This window comes from Dermochelys coriacea, chromosome 8 (assembly GCF_009764565.3).
Source record: "Dermochelys coriacea isolate rDerCor1 chromosome 8, rDerCor1.pri.v4, whole genome shotgun sequence".
NCBI classification, from domain to species: domain Eukaryota; kingdom Metazoa; phylum Chordata; order Testudines; family Dermochelyidae; genus Dermochelys; species Dermochelys coriacea.
In genome coordinates, this window is record NC_050075.1 from 604,671 (window position 1) to 628,704 (window position 24,034).

General features: G+C 55.1%; 3 protein-coding genes across 4 annotated transcripts; all 3 read right to left on the reverse strand.

Annotated features, from left to right (window-relative positions):
• Nucleotides 1–3,157: 3,157 nt before the first annotated feature.
• On the reverse strand, nt 3,158–8,458 carry B4GALT7 (beta-1,4-galactosyltransferase 7). 2 transcript variants are annotated; one of them, XM_038413376.2, is made up of 6 exons: nt 8,234–8,458; nt 6,604–6,957; nt 5,291–5,516; nt 4,887–4,970; nt 4,549–4,653; nt 3,158–4,329 (listed from the first exon to the last, which is right to left on the reverse strand). In XM_038413376.2, the coding sequence occupies exons 1-6, from the start codon at nt 8,260–8,262 to the stop codon at nt 4,174–4,176; spliced, it is 954 nt and encodes a 317-aa protein (XP_038269304.1). In that variant the 5' UTR covers nt 8,263–8,458; the 3' UTR covers nt 3,158–4,173. The 2 variants fall into 2 exon arrangements, with proteins under 2 accessions (XP_038269304.1, XP_043346787.1); XM_043490852.1 differs by having other exon boundaries at nt 6,604–6,961; nt 8,217–8,366.
• Nucleotides 8,459–8,737: 279 nt separating this feature from the next.
• TMED9 (transmembrane p24 trafficking protein 9) lies at nt 8,738–12,974 on the reverse strand. The gene is made up of 5 exons (XM_038413826.2): nt 12,734–12,974; nt 12,392–12,492; nt 10,833–10,958; nt 10,584–10,730; nt 8,738–10,363 (listed from the first exon to the last, which is right to left on the reverse strand). Exons 1-5 carry the CDS (start codon nt 12,876–12,878, stop codon nt 10,214–10,216), a joined length of 669 nt encoding a protein of 222 aa, XP_038269754.1. The 5' UTR covers nt 12,879–12,974; the 3' UTR covers nt 8,738–10,213.
• Nucleotides 12,975–13,360: 386 nt separating this feature from the next.
• LMAN2 (lectin, mannose binding 2) lies at nt 13,361–22,784 on the reverse strand. The gene is made up of 8 exons (XM_038413824.2): nt 22,573–22,784; nt 22,198–22,316; nt 21,850–21,967; nt 17,504–17,583; nt 15,587–15,748; nt 14,480–14,594; nt 14,012–14,131; nt 13,361–13,614 (listed from the first exon to the last, which is right to left on the reverse strand). The coding sequence occupies exons 1-8, from the start codon at nt 22,760–22,762 to the stop codon at nt 13,454–13,456; spliced, it is 1,065 nt and encodes a 354-aa protein (XP_038269752.1). The 5' UTR covers nt 22,763–22,784; the 3' UTR covers nt 13,361–13,453.
• Nucleotides 22,785–24,034: the final 1,250 nt, after the last annotated feature.

Genomic DNA, 24,034 nt, shown 5'->3' on the forward strand with positions numbered 1-24,034 from the left:
CTCAGGATGGGCCTTTAGCACTGCCAGGCAGGGCCTTCTCACTAGAACCAGCCTTTATCCCTCAGCTCTTGGGGGATCCCAGGGCTGATGAGAGCCCTGCAGACCTTTGTCCTCCCAACACATTTAGCACAGCCAGCACCGGGAGCTTCCCCTCTGCCAAACAACTTGCCCCCACACCAAGACAGAGGTGTTTAGCCCCTGGGAACAAGGGGGCCAGTGGACATCTGCCCTCTGGGAACAGCCCCAAGACAGTTAATTCTGCACAGACCCCAAAACCAACAGCAGAGGGTCAGAATTTGGGTCACTGCCTGATTTTTTCACAGGCAAGTGTCTCTCTGGCATGTCACCAGCCCCCTCGGAGCTCAGAGATTAAATCTGGCCTTGGGAACCGCATAGCTGATGTGAGCCTCTAGGGCAGACTCCTGCCCCCATGCTGCCTGTGCTCCCCGTCTTCTGCCCTGAGTGCTTTGGGAGAGCCTGACATGGCTGGAGGAGCGAGCTGGCCGATGGGGTCAGGCAGCCCTGGACTTGGCTCCACAGATGACTTGCTCCTGGGATCCTCAGACCTCAGGGGAGAGCCATAGTAAGTCCCCTCTGTATTATGGTACTGCCTAGAGGCTCATGCTGAGCACCGTACACCCCCAGCACAGCTAGGGCAGGTTTGCACCTGTACAGGGATCTGTCCATGCGATGGGTTCCTACCCTTTCTGTCACACCTCCATGGCTGCATTCATGGACTGCTGGGCAGCTTTTCCTTCACTCATTTCCAACCCTTTGTTCCTCGTCTCAGCTCCAGGCACCCACGTAACTAATCCCTCTTCTCCCAAGGGGTTCACCCCCTTGTGAGGTGTGTAGATTTATCCTGCATCCCTCCCCCATTGCTATGCCAAGATGGGCATCCAGCTCTGGGAATTGGTCTCTCCAGCACCCCCTTCTTGACGCTGCCTCTAGTCATAGGTGTCTTTGGTAACATGGTACCCAGATACCTCAGTGATGGGCACAGTATAATGACACAGAGGGAAAGGAGCACAGCATTCCAGGTACGGTCCCAGCCCTATTACAGGCTTTCCCTTCCCCCAATTCAGTGCTTCTGCACATGCAGCTCCAAAACTCAGTGACCAGCTCGACTATCTTTCCCCTCTTTCCTCCCAGACACACGCCCACTGTAACCCATGTTCTCTCCTCTCCAGCAGCTCCTGCTCTGATGGCTCCCTCCCCATGCACTGAGCTGCAGCTAAGGACCTACTTCTCCAAAGAGAGAGCCTACCAGGCCCCCTCTGCCACAGCTAAGCACCCAGCTTCTTCCCGCAGCCAGCCTGACCAGTGGCTCACCCAGCACCCCAAGAAATCCCAGCTGCTGAAGGAGGGGAACACAGAGTCATTGGGCAACTCCCCTGAGACACCTCAGGCCACTAGCCCACCCTTATATGGGACACAGGAGGGTGGCATCTCCCCACAGAGGTCACAAACCCTACATGCCTTCACAATGAGCCTTTCCCATCCTACCAGCACTAAGTCGCTGGGCACTGCTGCTGCAGGCTCTGGGCACAGCTGCGCCCAGAGGTGCCAACTACAGTTACTCAGAGGCTGCCACATCTGCTTGAAATGCTTTGGCTTGAGACTCAAGTCCTGACCCGAGTGCTGTGGCTTCCCTCCATTCCCACTGCTGGGAGCTTTACAAATTCATACCATTTGGAGCAGGAAGTGCTGGCAAGACTGGTGATTCCATAGTGCATGAGATACCCCCGCCCAAAGCTCTACCAATCAGTCACCCCAGCCCTCAGCACTGATGGCATGGATCCAGGCAGGAGGCTTTCTGCCCAGGCAGAGCTAGAGGTGACCCTCTGAGCCCTTAACTCCCTCCTGGACCCAGAGCTTTCCCCTCTATCCAACCCAGACAGGCGTGTCCCATCACCTCACCCCACCATCACCTGCCCCTGATGGTTATGCATTCCTCAGGGTGGAGCTAAGCACTTTGCCCCCTGATCTCTCCTCCCCCACCTGCCCCATCCCAGGGAGGGAACCCCGCCCCCTCACAGCAACTACCCCCGGTGCCAGTTCAGATGCATAGAAAAAACCTTTTGAGTTTGCCATGAAGCGACAGGACCATCCTGTTCCCTGGAGCTGCTCTGCTCTCACTGTCATGCTCCTGCAGGGGATTGCAGGAGGGCAGCAGGTCCCTGCTTTAGGGGATATTACCAGGGGCCAGTCCAGCTTGTGGGGGCCTGGCCCATGGGCTGAGCCTTGTAGTCCCAACAACCCCCCCCCACCTCGTGCAGCCCCCACTCTGAGCAGAACATGGCCCTTCTCTAAGAGCTGATATCAGGCCCTGAGCTAAGTGGGCTTTTCCACCAAAGCAGAGACTGGCAGGAGGGTGGGCAGGCCCCACAGCAGATCCGAGACCTCCAGCTGCAAGGTTGCTGTTGCATTCAGCATTATGTGATGCACCCAGCAGGACACTGTCATGCCTGGCCTGATGGCTGCAGGAAAGAGTGAAACCCTCCTGCAGGCTGGAAGAGCTGGCTTTGCTTCCTCCCCCCGTCTCACAACAATGAAAACAGGTTGGGAGTGAGAGATTTAGACCCAGCAGAAGAAGCCACCTTCTACAGCACTGAGTCTCCAGACGCTGTAGGAGTGGAGCCCAGCAGTCCTGGCTCTACAAGCCATGGGTCTGCTCAAGCGCATAAGCTGAGCAGTTATGGGGCTGCAGGTCGTTGGGCTAGCAGAACCCAGCCTACAGAGCAGCTGCTGTTGGCTGCAGCTGGAGGGGCTGGCCAACCTCTCGGGCCAGGAAGGAGCTCAGTTCAGAGATTCCAAGGTCAGGTGGGACTTTAGTGATCATCTAGTCCAACCTACTGTATAGCACGGGCCAGAGACCTACCCCAAACCATTCCTGGAACAAAGCTGTTAGAAAAACATCCAACTGGGATTTAAAAATGGTCAGTGGTGGAGAGTCCCACAGGGCCCTGGAAAAGTTGTTCCTGTGGTGAATTACACACAAACACCCCCCCCTCTGGTCCTTCTCTAACCAGAAACATTCACAGGCCTGTGCTGTTCCCTGGGGTAGGCAGTCTCAGAACCTTGTCCCCTGCAGTCCAGGAAATCTTGTCATGCTGGGGAGGAGCCCTGGGCTGGATTCTTGCACAGACACCATCCATGGCTTCACTGGCTTTAATGCCATCACTGCTGTGAATTAGCAGCCATTACATTCCAGGGGAACACACAGTACAGGATTTCCTAACCAGAACTTGGAGAGGGCAGGGCCCAGGCTCGGCCCCTTCAGGGCCAGGGGGCACTAGAGGCCAAGGCACCAGATACTCACTCAAGTCCCATGGAGAAGGTTGCGGCACGGTGTGTGCTGTGGGAAGTGGCACTGGCACTGCTGTGCTCTGGGGGATGTAGCTGGTGAGCAGTGACATGCTCACTAGCTGGGGTTCAACAGAAACATGACCTTACGCCACAGAAAGCAGGGGTGGGCAGCAGGCCCTAGAAGCCGCATGAAGGGGAATGGGAAGTTCTGGGCAGTATTGTAGCCAATACGTCCTATTCTCTGCTGAAATCCCAGCCCATGTTAATGGGGTTCTGGGCCCCAGGGCCCCACTGCATCAATCAAACCTCTCTTGTGAGCCTCCGGAGTGACTGGCCCCCTGCTCTGACTGCTGCAGTTCCAGTGGGCCTGCCAGGGAGCTGGGGCACTGTCAAGAAACTCACAGCCCCGTTTCCATCTCTGCTTCCTTTTGGAATCACAGAGCAGCAGGGGAGCGAGGAGCAGGAGGGGCAGGGATGGTGCCTGCCCGAGGCTGGCATATGGGCACTGGTATGGAAAGCAGGGCGTGGCTAGGTGCATTGACATCACATGGTCCTGATGTGTCTTTATTGTCCCCTTGGAGTACGGAGGCGGCTCTGCCATGGCCAGCGCAAGGAGGGAGCAGCTTTCCTGCGGTGATGCTAGCATCTGTGCTGGGGCCACAGTGTCTTGGTTTCAGTTCTGCTCTCCCAGCTGTACCGACCGAGAAGCTGGGCTGGCTCCTTAGCCCTCTTCCAGCCTGTTGCCTCCATGCCCCAGCCCTCACGCTCAGCTGCTGCAGTGAACCTGCCCTGCTCCGAATGGCCCCGCTGCAGTTCCTGGGCATCTCAGCATGGCAGGCATGACTGAGGCCTCGGGCAGGCTGCTCAGCTGAATGTGCACCAGGGGGTCTTGCTGGCATCACAATCCAGCAGGATATTGAGGACAGTGCAGGGAGCTCCAGCCACACTCAGCACCGTCCGGGACTCGATCCGATACCTCACATTGTTCAGCCCCCCATCCCGATCCACTTTGAACTGCTCCTGAGGAAGACAACATGGCATTCAGTTCCCACACAGCAGAAAGGACAGTGCATAGAGCCAGCAGAGACATGGCTAGAGCAACAAGCTGGGCTGGCTCAGACCCATGCAGACACCTGCAGGTCACAGAGAGACACCATTTCCCCGGGTGTCCCGTCTCCCCACCCCTCCAGTGCAGAGGTCAGCAGGGCCCCTGCCCCGCTCTAAGGGAGCAGCTCACACCTGCTTCTGGGTAGCAATGCGCTTCTGGTCTCGCTTCCTCCAGGCTGGGTCATGCAAGTGCTGGAAGGTCTTGTATCCAGTCTTTATTCCCGAGGGGCGGAAAAGCTGGGGGGAGAGCAGAGTGTGCATTATTCACTGGAGCCCCTGCCCTAAGCCAGGTGCCCAGGCCCAAAGCTTCCTGCACCTCCTCCCCTGGGCTCAGCAGGACCTTTGGGAGGCTAGCAGAGGGGCCAGCGGGGAGCTAGGCTGTCCTCTCCCAGGCACTGGTAAAGATCCTGGTGGCCATGCCCAGGGACCAGGGTGTTTTCTCTGGCCAGGAGCCTGGAGAGCATCCCTACCTGGAGGCCAGCTCCTTTGATCCGGCGATAAAACTCATCATCCTCTCGCCCCCAGCCCCAGAAGCGGTTGGACATCCCATTGCACTGAAATGAGAGGGTATCACAGGGGTAGAAGCTTGTGATGTCCCCCTCCCTCAGCATCTGCCTGATGCACACACCCAGCCTAACCTCTGCAGCCAGGCAGGAGAGCAACCCCATGGGGGAGAGCCATGGCCAGAGCACAGGGAACCACAGACAGAGCCCAACCAGCTCAGCCCATGAGCCCCCATTCCTAACACACCCTGTAGCTCCCTCTCTGTTGTGTCGCCCCTTTCACATTTCCAGGGTGGAGAAAAGTGATCCATGAACAAGGAATCCTCCCCCAAACAGAGGAGGACGTCACCCCACTCTGCGCCGGGACTTACCATCTCATAGTGCTGCTTGGTGAGCAGGAGGATGCCACCCACGTAGGTTTTGTAGTGGTACAGTGGGTGCAGTTCTGGGGATGCCACATGGAAGGGCCCTGCCTCCGGGAAGCCATAGTCCAGCGCCTCGTTACGGGGTAGGAGGTCGACGTCGTGCATGGCAATGTAATCGGTGTCATTGCCGCTCTCCAGGAAGCCGACATTGATCAGAGATGCTCTGTTAAACCTGCTCAAGACACCAGGAAAATCTTGTCCCAGCACCAGGAGGCTCAGTCATCCTCCAGACAGGCTTAGCCACCGTTACATCATTACCCAGCCCACCCTATGCACCGGCAGCCTCTCCTAGCTTCACAGCTGGGATCTCAGGCCCCAGGTGTTGCAACTCAACACTGAAACTACAGCCATGCAGGGGGGACAGTGGCACCTGGCCACTGTGGCTAGTAAGGGGTTAAAGCAACTAACATAGTCAGTGCCTGTTCTAAGGGAAGCCCTTTGGGAAAGTGGCCTGGAGACGGGAGAGATGTTCAGCACAGAGATGACATGTAAGAGACAAAGCATTGGTGGGCTGGCATGTTGTAAGGGCCACCTGGAGGACAGGCAAGGCCAATATGGTGTGGCCAGCAGGGAGGGGCTAAACACTGGTACCACCATGCAGGTAAAGTGGGCTCTTGGAAGGGGTGACCCAGATGGGTGGGCATATGGGGGAGCATTAAGGCTGTTCTGAGGACACTAGCGAATATTGCGTCTTGCAGCTTTCCCTTGGCTCTCAGAGCTCCATCCTCACAGCGTTCATAGTCAGGAAGAAAATTTAGTGGCCTACAGTTAAATTTTCCTCTCCTGCTCTGGTCCAGCCCTGGGAAAGGAGGATGGAGAAAAAAAAAAGCCCTTTACCTTTCTACAGGCTCTTCCACAGAGACTATCATAACCCTTCACTGTCTACAAAACTGGGCCCAACACAACACCTCCGGGCTCAGAGTAGCTGAAATTCCAGCTGCTCACACCCCAGCCCTCCCCAGTCCTCACACATTCAGCCCAGCAAAGAGAAAAGAAATAGTCCTCACTAAGCCCTAAAGGTCAAAATTCCCCCATCCAAGGAGAGTGTGATCCCCATTTTATAGCTGAGAAAATTGGGACATGGGTGCAAAGTGAGTTGCTCGGGGTCACAGAGCGAGTCTAGAACCCTCCATAATACAAACAATGCCCTGGGGAAGGGGCTGCTCAAAGCCTGGTACCTGGGGCCTCCAAAGTGCTCTGGCAGCACAGGAATAGAACCTGGGGCAGAGCTTTGCTCTGTGGGTGGCAAAGGACCATACCTGTAATGATCCACCTGGTTGAGCACGAAGATGTGGTGGCGGATCCTCTTCCTGCTGAGGAAGCGATGCATGTGGGGCACGAAAGCCAACAGCTCCTCGAAGCGTTCCCGGAATGGGATCAGCAGTGCCAGGCGGTGGGGGCCCCACGACAGGTCCTCAGCCCATGGGTCCCGGGACTCAGGGGGGCAGGGCTTCAGGGAGTCGGGGGCCGCTGCCCCGCGGCCCTGACGAGCCACGTCGCCCGAGCAGCTGAGCTGCAGCCAGAGCAGTGAGGCAAAGCCCAGAAGTAGCGTGATGAAGAAGAGCTGGAAGACGGAGCATTTCTGTGGCAGGACGGCCAGCAGCGGGCGGGACCTGGGGCGAGCGGGAGTCAGGGCCTGGGCCCAGAGTGCGCTGCCGCCCACTGCTCTCAGACCTCTTCTCAGCCCCCCAGAGCCTGTCCTACTCCTCCGCCCACAGACCCCGCCCTGCCCCCCGGTGCCTGCTCCGATCCCCCCAATCCCCTCCCTGTCCCCCCCATAGACCCCATCCCGCTCTCCTCAACCCACTCCCTGCCCCCTGGCGCCTACCCCAATCCCCCCAACCCCACCCTACTCCTCCACCCACAGACCCCTCTGTGCTCCCTGGTGCCTGCCCCGATCCCCCCAATCCCCTCCCTGTCCCCCCCACAGACCCCATCCCGCTCTCCTCAACCCCCTCCCTGCCCCCTGGCGCCTACCCCAATCCCCCCAACCCCACCCTACTCCTCCACCCACAGACCCCTCTGTGCCCCCTGGTGCCTGCCCCGATCCCCCCAACCCCCTCCCTGTCCCCCCCACAGACCCCATCCCGCTCTCCTCAACCCCCTCCCTGCCCCCTGGCGCCTACCCCAATCCCCCCAACCCCACCCTACTCCTCCGCCCACAGACCCCTCTGTGCCCCCTGGTGCCTGCCCCGATCCCCCCAACCCCCTCCCTGTCCCCCCCACAGACCCCATCCCGCTCTCCTCAACCCCCTCCCTGCCCCCCAGCTCCTACCCCAATCCCCCAACCCCACCCTACTCCTCCGCCCACAGACCCCTCTGTGCCCCCTGGTGCCTGCCCCGATCCCCCCAACCCCCTCCCTGTCCCCCCCACAGACCCCGCCCTGCTCTCCTCAACCCCCTCCCTGCCCCCCGACGCCTACCCCAAACCCCCCAACCCCACCCTACTCCTCCGCCCACAGACCCCTCTGTGCCCCCTGGTGCCTGCCCCGATCCCCCCCCACCCCCTCCCTGTCCCCCCCACAGACCCCATCCCGCTCTCCTCAACCCCCTCCCTGCCCCCTGGCGCCTACCCCAATCCCCCCAACCCCACCCTACTCCTCCGCCCACAGACCCCTCTGTGCCCCCTGGTGCCTGCCCCGATCCCCCCAACCCCCTCCCTGTCCCCCCGACAGACCCCATCCCGCTCTCCTCAACCCCCTCCCTGCCCCCTGGCGCCTACCCCAATCCCCCCAACCCCACCCTACTCCTCCACCCACAGACCCCTCTGTGCCCCCTGGTGCCTGCCCCGATCCCCCCCACCCCCTCCCTGTCCCCCCCACAGACCCCATCCCGCTCGCCTCAACCCCCTCCCTGCCCCGCTCCCCCCAGGCTCCCTCCCGGACATACACCGCCGGCTTCCTGCGGGACGGGAACATGCTCCCAGGCGGCGCCGGGGTCCACTCCTGGCTCCCACCCCCGGGCCCGGGGCTGCCCGGACACGCTGGCTCAGACACCAGGTCCGGCGCCGTGCGGGGTCCCCCGGCAACACGGCCCGGCCCCGCCGTTCCGCCCACACGGGGGCTCCCAGGCAGCGCGGGGAGGTGCGACCTGCCGCCACGTAAGCGGCCCAGGCCGGGCATTCCCCTGAGCAGCCTCGGGCGTGCCGGGCAGCCCCCGGGCTCTCAGGCGAGAGGGCCACATGCAGTTACAAGGACCCGAGAGAAGGGCTGCCCGCCCTACCCCAGTCAACGCTACCTCATTCTCCAGAGCACAGGTCACCATCCGCCCCCCCATACCCGGGGCAGCTTGCCAGGCCCGAAGAGAACGACCTCCCTCTCCCTTTTCCACCGGGCAGTCTCAGAAAGCAAGAAGCTGGGGATGCGCACACACACACACACACACACAAGCCCATCCTCAGAGCGCTCTTTATTAAGAATCCATGATACAAGACAAAGTACCCAAAAGTCAGTAAGCAAGCGACCCAACACCCCCTTTGCCTCCCCCCGTACAGAGAAAGGATGCATCAACCAATCTACTTCACTGCTGCACATGCACTACGCTGGGGCCAGGGATGCCCTGCAGCCCCGTGGAAGGGGAAAGCTGGCTGCAGCATTGTGGAACAGGAAGCTGAGTATGACCCCTCACCATTCCCCTAGTAGCAGCAGAGAATGGTGCTAAGTGGCATACTTACACCACCTAGAAAAGGAATGACTGCTGAAGTGGGAAGATAGGACAGCTTTGCCTTGGGTGCCCAGATCCCTGCTAACAAAATAGGAAAACAAATACTACGCTAAAATATGCAGCCATCCCTGCACAGAAACTTGTGGGGTTCTAATCCCACAGTACTCCTATTTCACAGCGATCAGCACCTTGGAAATACCCATAGCAGATACACAACGCTGTTGCCTCAGCCCCAAGGCAGCTAGTTCCAACCCCTGTGCAGTCCATTCACATTGTGTATTAATCTGTGTAAAATGCATACTCAATGCTAGGACAAACCAGGAGCCTCAGGATGGTGTGGTAGTGCAGAGCCCCCTGTGCCATCACAATCAGTTCTGTGCTCTCTAGGGTGATCCAATGGCAGCATAGAGCAGCCAGTTCAGGACACAGTCATGCAGATTTCAGCACCTGGCTGAAGGTTCTGTGTACAAGGGAGCTTTTGCTCTAGCTTCTGCATCCCTTTATACCAGCTTTGTGGCTGGAAGAAAATACTTGTGGTTTTAGTTGCAGGGATGAGGATTCCAGCCTTCTTGGAAAGAGGAGCACAGCTCCGTGTAGGGGGTGAGCCTTGGGACAGGAGGAAATCCACAGGCAGACAGACAGACTCCACCTACATTCCCAGAGAGTTCAAATGCCACTCAGAGGAAGGAAGGCCCAGACTTCCTGGAGAAGGTCAGTGCACCTCAGAGGAATCCATGCAGGATAAACACTCTACCCCTTATTCCCAGGAAAGACGGTCCAGTGGTTAGGGTGCTAGCCTGAAACTTGGATTCAAGTTCCTGCTCTGCCACAGACTTTGTGCAGAACCTGAGGCAAGTAACTTGGGAACTGAGCCCCAGAGACTATCTGTAACATGACAATAGGAGCCATGCCTGCCTCCCAGGGGTGCTGAGGATGAATGTATTAAAGACTCTGAGGCTCTCAGATAGTACACTGATGGGGCCATGTAAGCACCACAGATTGAATGCGAGTGACTGAAACGCCATAACAAACCAATACAAGGAAATCCCACCCAAACTAGGAGTGAGGGAAGTGGTGGAGGCAGGTGACACTTAGCCCAGTCAGCTGGACTGCTGGGGAAAGGTGGGCGTGACCAGTCCAAGCTGCTGAAACTCAGGGAGTTGGCTCTGTTAAGAGAGGGCTGTTTGCTCATGCTGTGTGCCCTCTTTATACCAGTTTCTTGGCTTCAAAGAAACTCTTGAGATGCCTCATCTGCCATACACCAATGGCAACAAGAATGAGGGTCTGGACAATGGACCACCAGAGAACCCGCTGGTTGGTGCTCTCACTGGTCTGGCGGAACCGCTCCTCTCGCCACTGCAGCAAGGAAACAACAACAGGTCAGAGAAGCAAATACAGACTGATCCTCCCAGGCCCCAGAGATCAGTGGCTTCCCATGGCCCTCAGAACTCTAATGTCACTGTCCAGCTGGGTAGGCCCCCCCTCCCAGGAACCTCCTTTCCAAACCATGAACACAGCCGCTGCTGCATCTCCTGTGTAGAGCGCAAGGCTGGCCAGGCTGTTTCAGGTTCCTCACCCGCTGGTAGTTCTGCTCCTTCTGGATTTGCTCCACCTGCTCAATGAGCTGCCGCACCCGGAGCTGCAGCTCACTCAGCTTGTCCTTGGCAGCAATCTCAGCATAGTCATTGGCATGTTCCCCCACCTGGATATCCAGATGTACCCTCTGCAGCAAGACAAAAGAACACAATCAGGTGTTCTGCCCCAGCACAATGCTACATGGACTGGGCCACCCCTCTCTTCTCTGTCCCGCACGGGCCCCCCTTACCAGCATACCCCCTGCAAAGAGGGAGAATTTGGTGGAGTTAGAATGCAGGCAGATCTGATGCTCTCCAGGAGTGTGCGAGGTGAAGGTGAATCTGCCCTCAGAGCCATACTGCCTCGACAAGATGACCTGGAAGAGAAGGACAGGGCAGTAATGGCAGGCTCCAGAGTACAGCCAATCCAGGAGAATTTGAAAGCAGTCCATCTGTGGGTCTGACAGCAGGATGCATCAAGCTTTCTGGCAGAACACTTAGTACTACAGCTAAAGGGTCTGTCTGCCTAAAGCAAATTGTTTAGTGGTGAGATCTAGGTAGCAAGGCAGATTTACAGGGCTAGAGACAGTCTTCAAATCCCCTGTGCTATCTGCCCAGGTGACAGTTAAAGCATCATATCGGGCCAAGAGCATAGGGCCAGATCAGCATTTCAGTTAGTTGCTCTCCTGAGATTCCATTCAGCTGAACCTTAGAATCTGTTCATTAGCAATTTCAAAACAAGCAGGGCTCCAACCAAATGCACTGGGGAGGAGGAGATGGGAACTGCCAGAGAAGGAAGGTTGGGCCTAAATGGAGCTTTATGATCAGACCATCAATAAGTCTACGATCATAGATCATGGAGTTTAACTAGACTGGGCAGGGATGGTGGCCCTAGCCTCTGTTTGCCAGAAGTTGGGAAATGGGCGACAGGCGATGAATCACCTGATGATTACCTGTTCTGTTCATTCCCTCTGAAGCACCTGGTATTGGCCATTGTCAGAAGACAGGATACTGGGATAGATGGACCTTTGGTCTGACCCAGTATGGCTGTTCTTATTACTGGAAGTGAGTGGGCACTATGTACCACAGGGATCAGCAGTCACGGCACTGATTAGAGCAGCTGACTCTGCAGAGAAGCAGCTAAAAAGACATTTTTCTAATTTTGTAGTTCAAACTGGAGTTTACAGAACTAGATTTAACATCATGTTGCTAAGAACCTCTCAGAACCAGGCAGCAATAGAAAATCAGGCAGATTGATCTAAACCCAAAGCTTGCCCACGTGCCACAAAGACAGCCTGTTCCATGGCAGAATCACTAGTATCTATGGTGATTTCAAACCAGGGAAATGTGGCATCTCAAGTCAACATGATACATGGACAAAGCCTTAATGGTCTGCATGTGGCACCTGCCCAGGGAGGTTGTGGAATCTCCATCACTGAAGATTTTTAAGAGCAAGTTACACAAACACCTGTCAAGAATGCTCTAGAAGAATATTAAGTCCTGCCAGGAATGAAGGGGACTGGACTAGATGACCTCTTAAAGTCCTTTCCAGTCCTATGGTTGCTCTGTTTCATAGAATCAAAGTTAGAGCCTAGGTAAGACAATTCAGTGGAACTGCAAGCAGATGCAGAAGGGATGCCCCTCACCATGGGCACTGGCTCTGGGCTGCTCAGTCCCATTACCCTTATGCTGTAGCTTTTGGGCCCCATGGGACAGGAAGGAGAGCATAGTCAGGTTGGGGAACCAGAGCACCTATTCTGATCCTTGGCTGAAAGATGTACCAGTATCTTTTCTCCCCCAACCCAGGTACCTTATCATCAGGGTCCTTCACCTCCACGAACATGCCAAGCCCAGGTGTGGCAGGCATGTAATCCTCCCGTTGCTTATCGTATAGCTGGGTTCGGTAATTCCCTGCAGGGGAGGGCAACACTAGGAGAACCACCCTGGTCAAACATATAACAGCCCCAGCACCATGCCCGTCTACGCGGTCCTCCCCCCGCCCAAACTTTCCTCCTATTCCCCACGACAGGGTCCCTAGTAGTCTCCCTGCAGCACCTATCTCCATACTCTCCCCCCCGGCACCAACCCCATGCTGTCCCCGCCCGCAACACCCAGCCCCTCCCCGCTCGCCCCGGCGGGGCGCCCCCCGCACCTATCACCATGGTCTCGTCCGGGATCTCCTCAATGAAGCAGCGGCGCTCGGTCTCGCCCAGGTGGAAGTAGAGGCCGAAACCGCGGGACACGGCGCCAGCGAGCAGCAGCAGGCCCAGGTCCACCAGTCCGCCGGGAGCCGCCATCTTGCCCGCCAAACGCCACGTCAGGCCGCGCGCAGCCTCACGGGACAGGACTACAACTCCCGGCAGCCCCCGCGCACTCGGCGCCACGCACAGCTACACGGGACAGGACTACAACTCCCGGCAGCCCCCGCGCACTCAGCGCCACGCACAGCTACACGGGACAGGACTACAACTCCCGGCAGCCCCGCCCGCCCTGGGACAGTCCCCGCGCGGCCCCCGGCCAGGCTCGGCTGGCAACGGACCTTCACCGCGTCCCGGGTCTCCCTGGGGGCGGCACCGGCCAGCACGGCACGAGCCGAGGGAAGGCCCGAGCCGCGGGGGCGAACCGGCCCCGTGTCTGCGCTCCCCCCGCCAACCCCGCAGACACACGCTCTGCCCCACCCTCGGAGCCAGGGGCAGGGCTCGCTCACCCCCTTCCTGCTCGTTTGACACAAGCTACCTTGGAGGAGCTAAGGCAGAAACAAGATACCAGAATACTGTCATTTCTCCAAAAACAGCTTTTTAGAAACCAGAGTTTTGTACAATCCCCCATAGAAAATATCACATTCGGGGCCAGGGCCGGGCCAGCTCCTCCACTAGTAAAAACGCTTGTTCCTCTCCTGCCGTCTCTGGAAGACCACAGCCCCCACCACAGCACACACAATGATCCCCAGCAGGGCGCAGAGCAGCAGCAGGAACACCTTCCAGCCAGTCAGGGGCCCGCTTCGGAAATTCCCTGTCGGGTCATCCACGTTGTCTGTGGGCAGGAAAGAACAAGGCTTAGAGCAGAGAAATTTACCTCCTCCAAGTCTCCTATTCCACCTTGACCTTGGGATCTCCCATGGTTATCAAACAGGCTAATGCTGACCTCCCAAGAGAGTGGCTTTTGGACAAGTCGATGTCCCAGGTCTATCGTTACTGTGTTAAGAGCAGGCAGGGAGATTCCATTGCGCAGGCTGGGGTAGAAAAATCCGCACACCCCCCCAAGCTGTATGAGAGAAATGCCCTCCCACCAGGGATGCTATGCAGCGTTGGATCTCTCACAGCTTGTGGCCAAGGGCCCAGCATTGGTCTATTTAGGTCAGTGCTCAGCAGGCCTGAAGGAATGACACAAGAAGCATCTATCCTGGGTCTCCAGAGCCCAGAAGATTCACCTTTTGGTGACTTAAGGAGGCTAACACTGGGCTCAATCTTTGTCCAGTCGATGTTCTCTTCCTCTGGTGGATGCTCTACCATCAGCTGAAATAGCTTCATTGAGATGATGTCATGATTGTCTAGGAAACAAGCATCAATTAGATGATGGCACAGCCCTTTCTGAGGTGCATGTCCTCAATGACACATGAAGATTCCTCTCGTGCTCTGCCATGCCCTGGTCTCCCTCACGCCCACTCTCCCTGACTCAGAGACCTGGCTTCCATTGGGGAGGCTTTCCCCAGCTGCCTAACCAAAGAGCCTGCTCTCTTGCCCAGGCTGCTTGTCTCCTCTTCTGCATGGTTAAGAACTCCAAGTGCTCAGCCCACTGCAAGGCAGCACTGGAAAGCCACTCCACCCACAGCACCATGCCCCAGCCCCCAAAGCTGGCTTGGGTTGAGAACATATTCCAACTCAAAAGGTGCTCTCACCAGACAGGTCCCCTGTGCCAGCAGAAGCCCCAAAGAAGTAGCCAGTGGGCAGTCGGACTCCTGCAATGTCAATGCAGTTCTTCCACTCATTCTTGTCCTCCACATCAGTCATCACCTGCCAGGAAAAGGCAATGTCAGTTCAGGGCGTAGAAGCAAGGGCATCAGAGCCTTCTGAAGCAGGAGTGGGGCCAGGGAGCCCACCTCACCACCCACCCGGGGCCAAAAGCAGCACCCTGCCCTGGCTCCACATCCAGCCCGGTGTAAGCAGAGGTGGAGGGTCTGTATTGGCTCCTCACCACCACCTATGGTACTCTCCCCAACCCAGCTCTGGCAGGGGCCTTGGAGCTGCAGCCCAGCCATAAAAGCAGTGCAGGCAGTTGTGGGAAGGCACAGAACGGATCCTCCACCTGCCTGTGGTGTCAGGTGTCCACTGACAGCAGACCCTGGCCTGTGTCCTGGCCCCCCAGGGCAGGTGGAAGGTCCATGCTGCAGCTCCCCACAGCTGCCTGTGCGGCTCTTACCATGGCCAGGCTGTGGCTCTGAGGCCTGCCCCACCCAGCCAGGTCAGGGAGAGACACGAGCAGCTGTGGTGAGCTGGCATAGAGAGTCATGGACCATCTACCTCCACCGGGCTGGGAGCCCAGGGGACAGGCCAAGGGCTGCTGTCAGCCCCCCGCCCCCATTTAGGCAGGTGGAGGGTCCACATGCACGGCTCCCACAACTGCCTGGGCTCGCCTCCCTGGCTGGACTCCACACCAGCCTGGTGGTGGTGGGGGGCCCTCAGGGGGGAAGAGGAGGGGAAGGGGGTGGGTCTGCCCCAGCAAAAGTCTACTTTGACAAAGTGGGACGGCCTTGGCCCCTTCTATTCCGGAGCCACGGTGCAGAACCCTGCCCAGCCCAGCTTCATCCTCTCTAGAGCCACAGCGGCAAGAGGGCAGGTTGGCTGATCCAGGTCTTGGGAGGACAGCCCTGTCTCAGCACATCACCCCTTGGCTTTGGCAGTGCTGCCATTCCCACCACTGTCCTGCCCAGCACAAACTCAACTGAACGGCTCAGAGAGCCAACAAACAGTCATGAAGATCAGAGCCATCTCCAAACACATCTCACCGTCAGCCGGCCTCTGGAATAACGAACTGCCAGGAAAGTGTCATGATTCCGATTTCGAAGATCAGCTGTGCAGCCCGCTAGCTCTGTCCAGCGCCCATCCTTACTGTGATCATAGGCCAGGGAGCCATTGTTCACCATGGCAGAGATGTATGGGAACACACGCTGTAGGTGCGGAGAAGGAGAACATTACTCTGAGCCTTCTACAGGGTGGGAGAGATCTGCATTCAGGACAGACGTGTCCCACAAGCCTGAGCCTCCACCTAATAAGGCCTGTGTGCATACCCCATAGGACTAGGCACCTTACCAGGGCACAGACCTACCATCCCCTGTGGCACTGAAGCTATGGCTTTGCCTAAAGGGGCCTAATGAAGAAGAGCAGCAAATAAGTCAAAGGTTCTTTTCTAGGTTGACATCAGGATGTATTTTGTTGAGGGAAACAGATATAGAGAGATCCTTCTATCCAGTCCTTAGGCCATGCATTTCTCAAGTGTCTCAGTTGGAGCACACAAAACGATCAGATGAGCACGGAATTAGGAAGGCTCCAAGCAAGGGAGCAGTTTTCTGCCTGTCCATCCTGAGCACAGACAATGACCAGCTCCATCAGGTTTGTAGTGAGAAATAAACCTCCCTCCTAGCATTTTCCTCCTCCCTAACATGCTTCTGACGCCTTCGATACAGGATGGGCCGCCTCAGATCACAATTATTTTTATTACTTGGATTCCAGTAGCACCTAGGAGACCAGGATCACATTGCTTGTACAGTGTCTAGCACACAGTTCCAAAGAGTTTACAACTGAAGTATAAAACAAGAGACACCAGATGGTCATAGACAGATGTGGAAGTACAAGCAAACAAGACAATACTGGTTGGCATAAAAGGCAGCAGTCTCTGCACACTAGTGGCTTAACCATTGTCAAGCTTTTTTTTTTTTTTTTTGGCAGGCATCACAGAAAAGGAGAGCCTTTGGGAGAATGCTGAAGGAGCTTTGCAGATGCTCAGGAAAAGCTCCTCCCAAATACGAGGGGCAGCGCAGGAGAAAGCACAAAGGTGTTCATTTGAAAATGTAGACGAACGAGCAGTGGAAGCTGGCATCATGAATCACTCAGATGCGAGCATCCAAAGATCATTAGTGGATGACATGTAGTGGGGAGAGGCCACGAAGGACCTTGAAAGTGAAGACAAGCAGCTTGTGTTTGATGAGACAGAAGATGGAGCCAGTGGATCTTGTTAGATGAAAGTTACCATGGCAGCCAGAATATGTAACAAGACCTGCACACACAGGAGAAAGGAGGAGAATCAACAAAGATACACCTCCTGGTGAGCACATTTTGGACGGCTTTCTGCCAAGCTGAGCGGTGGGCTTAAGAGTACAGCAACGATTAGACAAAAGCTTCCTTTTACTATTCTTTTCCATTTCCATCGTGTGCGTTTGAAACCAAGGGCAGGATTAACCTATGATCTAGCAACAGACATTTACTAAATCGTCATAAGGGTTGAAAGCTCCCCGAGAGACCTGGATGAAGTGGGGGAAACTCAGGGCAGGTTTTCTTTGATCTGCAATTTTAAGTTTTTTCTTTGTATATTTAGTAAGTGGCGTGAGGGTCGTGTTTCTTCCTTGCATCTCTCCCCTAGGTCAGCAGGAATCAGACCCTGAAAATAGGTTCTTTCTAGCTAGGAAATCTGGTGTGTGCTAGTGACTCACCCTCCTTACCCTCCCCTTTTTCCTACTACATACATCTCTTCCTCTCCCTTCCACTGCAGGAAGTACAGTCAGGCTAGCCACAGCCCCTTGCCCCACAATTAGTGATATGCTAAGACCACATAGCAAGAAAAGACAGGTTCTTGGTGCTAGTCACAATGAGCCCTGTCCATGCTGCTAGGAGCCTGAGGCCTCCCAAGGTTTCCTGTCACCACTTACCTCTGTTGCTTCATCATTAGGGTATGTGTCCAGGAAAATGGCCAAGCCATGGAAGTTATCCTTGCTGCCAAAGACAGGGCCTAGAGGAGCAAAGCAGCATTAATAGTGGTTAATAGTTAATAGCAGGGTTAATAGTGCTCTGACAAAGGGGCTATGCAGATCTTCAAATCACACCTACCCCTCATGACAGACAAGGCAGATTCACTTTTCCAACTCAACATGAGATGGAGGAGAAAGGGCACTAAGGACCCTCCAACTCTGCACTGCAGTGACCAGTCTCTGGTGAACGTCTCATCCCATTGTTAGCCAACGGGAGTTATACATATTACTGATACCACTATCTATGAAGTGCATGTTATGAATACTCTATGTATAAGTGTTGGCTATTTATGCCAACTGACTTGTATTGTTTTTCCCAACAATGCTGTTCACTCTTATTCACTGGTATATTGCACAATACCTTTGAACAGGACAACTCAGCATTTGGCCTAAGTGGATAGGAACACTGTCAAAGGCAAAATCCATTAATATTCTGCCCTAGAATGAGCTGGACAGCTAACTTCATGGATCAATACCTGGAATGTTAAATGTCCAAAACAAAGATAAAATAAAAAGGTACAGAACAACAAGTTCAGGAACTGGTACAAATTGGTGGGTTGGATCTTAGGTAGCATATAAAATGCTTTGTACTTGTCAGCAACTGTTCTCTACATAGAAGTGATTTTGAGGGCGTATCCCTGAAACACACATTCTGTGTAAGGTGAACATGCTACAAGACAAGAATAGTTTCCCAAAAGGAGGGAAATGTTTACTTTTTGTACTGAAATGCTTTGTCTTTAGACAATAAATTTGGTTAAGTTTATTATTTGGGCTCTTGAACATTTTTAAGAGCAATCAGCAAGTATAGTCAAACATTTGGCTACACTTTTAATGAAAAGACTAAGGCAGCTATCAAATCCGCCAGTTGGGTTTTATGAACATCCCCCACAGAAAAAAAAAAAAATAAAAAAAAAAAATATCACACCTTTCAAGACGCTTCTACCAAATCAACGTGAATAAGTAGTCTTTAATTCATTGTTACAAGTAACTTCTATAGAGGAAAGCGCTATTGGAGATTTTAGGTGCTAGAGATTAGTGACACTGATACCAAGAAGAAGCAGTGAAAGTCACGTGTTATACAACAGGGACAAACCAGCCCAGCTTTTGTCCGGGCAAGTCATGAAGTGAGGCATGGCTCAGAGCTCAGAACCCTAGCCTGCCATACACAGCAAATAGAGGCAAATCTTGACACACACTTTGGAGTTAGGTTTCAGACTGGTAGCCGTGTTTGTCTGTACCAGCAAAAACAATGAGAAGTCCTTGTGGCACCTCAGAGACTAACAAATTTATTTGGGCATAAGCTTTCGTGGGCTAGAACCCACTTCATCAGATACATGGAGTGGAAGATACAGTAGGGAGGTATAAATACATGAAAGGACAGAAGTTCCCTTACCAAGTGTGAGGTCAGTCTAACGAGACAAGTTACTTAACAGCAGGATAGCAAGGGAAGAAAAATAACTTTTGAAGTGGTAAAGAGAGTGGCCCATTTCAGACAGTTGACAAGAAGGTGTGAGTAACAGTAGGGGGAAATTAGTATTGGGGAAAATTAGGTTTAGGTTTTGTAATGACCCAACTACCCCCAGTCTTTATTCAGGCCTAATCTGATGGTGTCCAGTTTGCAGATTAATTCCAGTTCTGCAGTTTCACACTGGAGTCTGTTTTTGAAGTTTTTTTTGTTGAAGAATTGCCACTTTTAGGTCTGTTATTGAGTGACCAGAGAGTGCTCCTACTGCTTTTTGAATGTTATGATTCCTGATGTCAGATTTGTGTCCATTTGTTCTTTTGTGTAGAGACTGTCTGGTTTGGCCAATGTACATGGCAGAGGGGCATTGCTGGCACATGATGGCATATTACATTGGTAGATGCGCAGGTGAACGAGCCTCTTATGGTGTAGCTGATTTGATTAGGTCCTATGATGGAGTCCCTTTAATAGATATGTGGACAGAGTTGGCAATGGCTTTGTTGCAAGGATAGGTTCCTGGGTTAGTGTTTTTGTTTTGTGGTTGCTGGCGAGTATTTGCTTCAGGTTGCGGGGCTGTCTGTAAGCGAGGACTGGCCTATCTCCCAAGATCTGCGAGAGTGAGGGATCGTCCTTCAGGATAGGCTGTAGATCCTTGATGATGCTCTGGAGAGGTTTTAGTTCGGGGCTGAAGGTGACAGCTTGTGGCTAGTTACTTTCTTTGTTGGGCCTGTCCTGGAGTAGGTGACTTCTGGGTATTGTTCTGGCTCTGCCAATCCGTTTTTTCACTTCAGCAGGTGGGGAATTGTAGTTGTAAGAACACTTGATAGAGATATTGTAGGTGTTTGTTTCTGTCTGACGGATTGGAGCAAATGCGGTTGTATCTTAGAGCTTGGATGTAGACAATGGATTGTATGATATGGTCTGGATGAAAGCTGGAGGCATGTAGGTAAGTATAGCAGTCAGTAGGTTTCCAGTATAGGGTAGTGTTTATGTGGCCATCGCTTATTAGCACTGTAGTGTCCAGGAAGCGGATCTCTTGCGTGGACTGCTCCAGGCCGAGGTTGATGGCGGGATGGAAATTGTTGAAATCATGGTGGAATTCCTCAAGGGCTTCGTTTCCATGGGTCCAGATGACGAAGATGTCATCAATGTAGCATAAGCAGAGTAGGGGCATTAGGGGACGAGAGCTGAGGAAGCGTTGTTGTAAGCCATAAAAATGTTGGCATACAATGGGGCCATATGGGTACCCATAGCAGTGCTGCTGACTTGAATGTCTTCATTGTCCCCAAATGTGAAATAGTTGTGGGTGAGGACAAAGTCAAAATTCAGCCACCAGCTTTGCCAGGACATCATCAGGGATACTGTTCCTGGTGGCTTGTAGTCTATCTTTGTGTGAAATACTGGTGTAGAGGGCTTCTGCATCCATAGTGGCCAGGATGGTGTTTTCTGGAAGATCACCAATGGATTGTAGTTTCCTCAGGAAGTCAGTGGTGTCTTGAAGATAGGCCCTGCGCTACCAGCACTCCTAGCTGAGGAGAGAAAGTCTACATAGCCAGACAATCCTGCTGTCAGGGTGCCAATGCCCAAGATGATGGGGTGTCCAGGATTTCCAGGTTTATGGATCTTTGGTAGCACGTAGAATACCCATGATCATGGTTCTAGGAGTGTGTCTGTGCAATTTGTTCCTGTGCTTTTTCAGGGAGTTTCTTGAGCAAATGCTGTAGTTTCTTTTGGTAATCCTCAGTGGGATCAGAGGGTAATGGCCTGTAGAATGTGGTGTTAGAGAGCTGCCTAGCAGCCTCTCGTTCATATTCCGACCTATTCATGATGACGACAGCGCCTCCTTTGTCAGCCTTTTTTATTATGATGTCAGAGTTGTTCCTGAGGCTGCGGATGCCGTTGTGCTCTGCACACCTGAGGTTATAGGGCAAATGATGCTGCTTTTCCACAATTTCAGCCCGTGCACATCAGTGGAAGCACTCTATGTAGAAGTCCAGTCTGTTTTTTCGACCTTCAGGAGGAGTACACGCAGAATCCTTCTTTTTGTGTGGGAAGGTTTCTGTGGATTAGTGTGCTGTTCAGAGGTGTGTTGGAAATATTCCTTGAGTCAGAGACGCCAAAAGAAGGATTCCAGGTCACTGCAGAACTGGATCATGTATCTGTATCTGAAATGGGCCACTCCCATTACCACTTCAAAAGTTATTTTTCCTCCCTTGGTATCCTGCTGTTAAGTGAATTGTCTTATTAGACTGACCCCTCATTTGGTAAGGGAACTCCTGCCCTTTGATGTATTTATACCTCCCTACTGTATCTTCCACTCCATGCATCTGATTAAGTGGGTTCTAGCCCACGAATGCTTATGCCCAGATAATTTTGTTAGTCTCTAAGATGCCACAAGGACTCCTTGTTGTTTTTACTTTGGAGTTAGTTTCCCAGACCTGAAGAAGGGCTGTGTGTAGCTTGAAAGCTTATCTCTCTCTCACCAACAGCAGTTGGTCCAATACAAGATATTGCCTCACCCACCTTGTCTCTCTGACTTTGGATAGAGATACTCAGCAGAGTGGACTGGCAACCCCCACTTTTTGCGCACTAGAAGCAGACTCAAAAGGGAGCACCCCAGTGCTGTGGCACACTAGTTACATTTCCCCCTCCTGAGCTGCTGCTGGCAATTGCTGAAAGCATGAAGTGTAGAATCCATTATGACAGGAAACTTGCCCACCCCACCCCCACAGTGGGAGAAACACCTCTCCCTCTATGAGTGCATGCACCATCCCCTACTATGTACCTGGTGTGAGGCGCTCCCGGGTGTACCACAGGGCAAAGCCATCCCCGTGTAGGTTCTTCTTGCCTGCTCCATGGATCTTGAAGTGGACATGGAGCTCCCAGTCCTTGAGGAAGCAGGGCTGTGAAAAGGAATCACACTCAGTACCATGGACAGCATTTCATGGACACCTCCCCCACCCATGGGGACTCCCAGACAGAACTTCTTAGCCACTGCACCCCCCCTCTTTCCTTTCAGGGACAAGAGCTATAGTCCCCACAGAAGCCGCAGCATTCACTCTCATTCAGGGCTTGGAACTCCAGCTCTCAAGTTACCCAAATGGAATATCCTCCATCTCAAGGCTGCACTCACCACACGGTTCCAGATGGAGCCCTCTTTGCTGCGCTCATCGGGAGTCAGGCGGACATACTGGCTGGTGAGCATTGTGCTCCCCTGGAAGTCCCAGAGGGGCATTGAACTGGAACCAACCCCTAGAGCAGAGAGAACAGGTACAACTGAGATCACAAGCTAAGCGGAGAGAAAAGGGCTGCAAAGGCTCTAGGAGCCGCAGAGCACGACCATGCTGCGGACAGGCCAAGCTGGACAAATGCCAGAGAAAGGCCTGTGGGGACCCAATGGGAAGGTGGGGCCGGCGAGCGTCCTAACGTCTCTGCCCTACTCCCGGAGAGGGAGAAGCGGCCGGAGCGGGTCAGGGCCTGTCTCAGAGGGGAATCCCCAGCCCCTCACCCTGGTAGGGTTTGGTCAGCGAGTGCTCCCGCTTCAGGTGCTCGTTGTTCCCGTCGGTGAGCTCGGCGGCCCCGCGCCGCAGCCCGGACGCCAGCAGGAGCAGCGCCCCGGACAAGAGGCCGCGCACGGGGCAGCCCCGGCCCCACCGCCCGCGGCGCGCGCAGCCGCCTCCTCCCGGACCCGCCACCATCCTGCTCCCCCTGCTTCCGACCGGGACCGGAACCGGAACCGGAACACATCGGCCGCCCCAGAAACTCCCAGCAAGGGCCCCGCCAGCCCTCCAATTAGAGCCCGGCCTGCTGGGGCTTCCGGGGAGACCCCGCCCCCACACTGCGCAGCTAGTGCGAGAGCCACACGTCATTCTCGGTATCCATGGCAGCCGAGAGGCGGGGCTAACGAGGTTCATACCGCTCCCAGCATGCACTCGCCCGGGGGACTACGACTCCCGGCATGCACTTGGCTAGGCCTGTCGGGCCGCAGCGCGCCCGGCTTGTCGTTTGACCGCGTCTCTTTGGCGTCGGCTCGGCTCCCGCGCCATTGACCCCGCCCCTCCCCACGAACCCCGAGCCGCGCGTGACCCCGCCCCTCCCCCGCACCGCAGCCCGCAGCGCCGTGCCCCGCCTTGGCCGGGTGCCCGCGCGCCCGCAGGCGGCGCGTGGCCGCGCACCAATAACTCAGCCAGAGCAGCGGCCGGGGCCCAGCCAGCTTTATTGGCGATGCCGAGAGAGCCTGGCCCTGAGCAGGCGGGATCCCGGGGCCCGGGAGCAGCCCCGGCCCGGCCCGGCCCTGCCCGCGCGTCTCCCCGGCTGCGCTCGGCCCGTGCGCGCGGCCACAGGCATGTGCACCAGGGCAGGAGCAACCCGCCCGCCCCCCGTTGGGCTTGGGGGCAGAGCTGGGGTGTGTCAGCATCCCTCGGGCTCCGGTGTGCTGGGCTGGTGCTGTGCAGCGCTCGGTCGGGGCATTCCTGCACGGGCGCTCTGTGCATGCCTGCCCAGGCCTGCCCGACCCTGTGACTGAAGCACAACCTCCAGAGCTGAAAGTAGCCCTCTCTACAACTTGAGCCAAAGAAGCTGGGGCTGGGGAAGGTATCTGACTGACACCCTCTAGCTACAGTGGGGAACATGCGACGCACGCTCACCAGTGGAGTCCATATACAATGCACAGGGGTGTAGGCTGCAGCGTCAGCCTGCCCATGCAGCGGGTGCAGTGTCAATGTGCAGACCCAGAGGGTTCAGTTTCAGGCTGCCATTCGGGTCTGGACTTTCAGAAGCACTGCTCCTTAGGCTGCTCTGAAATGGCCAGTTTTTCAATAACTACTCTCAGGCAGCGTTACCTTGTGGGATCGGCTTGCAGAGATGTTGCAGGGGTACAGATAAGGAATGTAGCCTGTGGGTTAAGCCACTGCAGTAGTGTGCCGTCTGTGTAACTACATGCTGACTCTGACTTCCTGACTGTCTGTGTC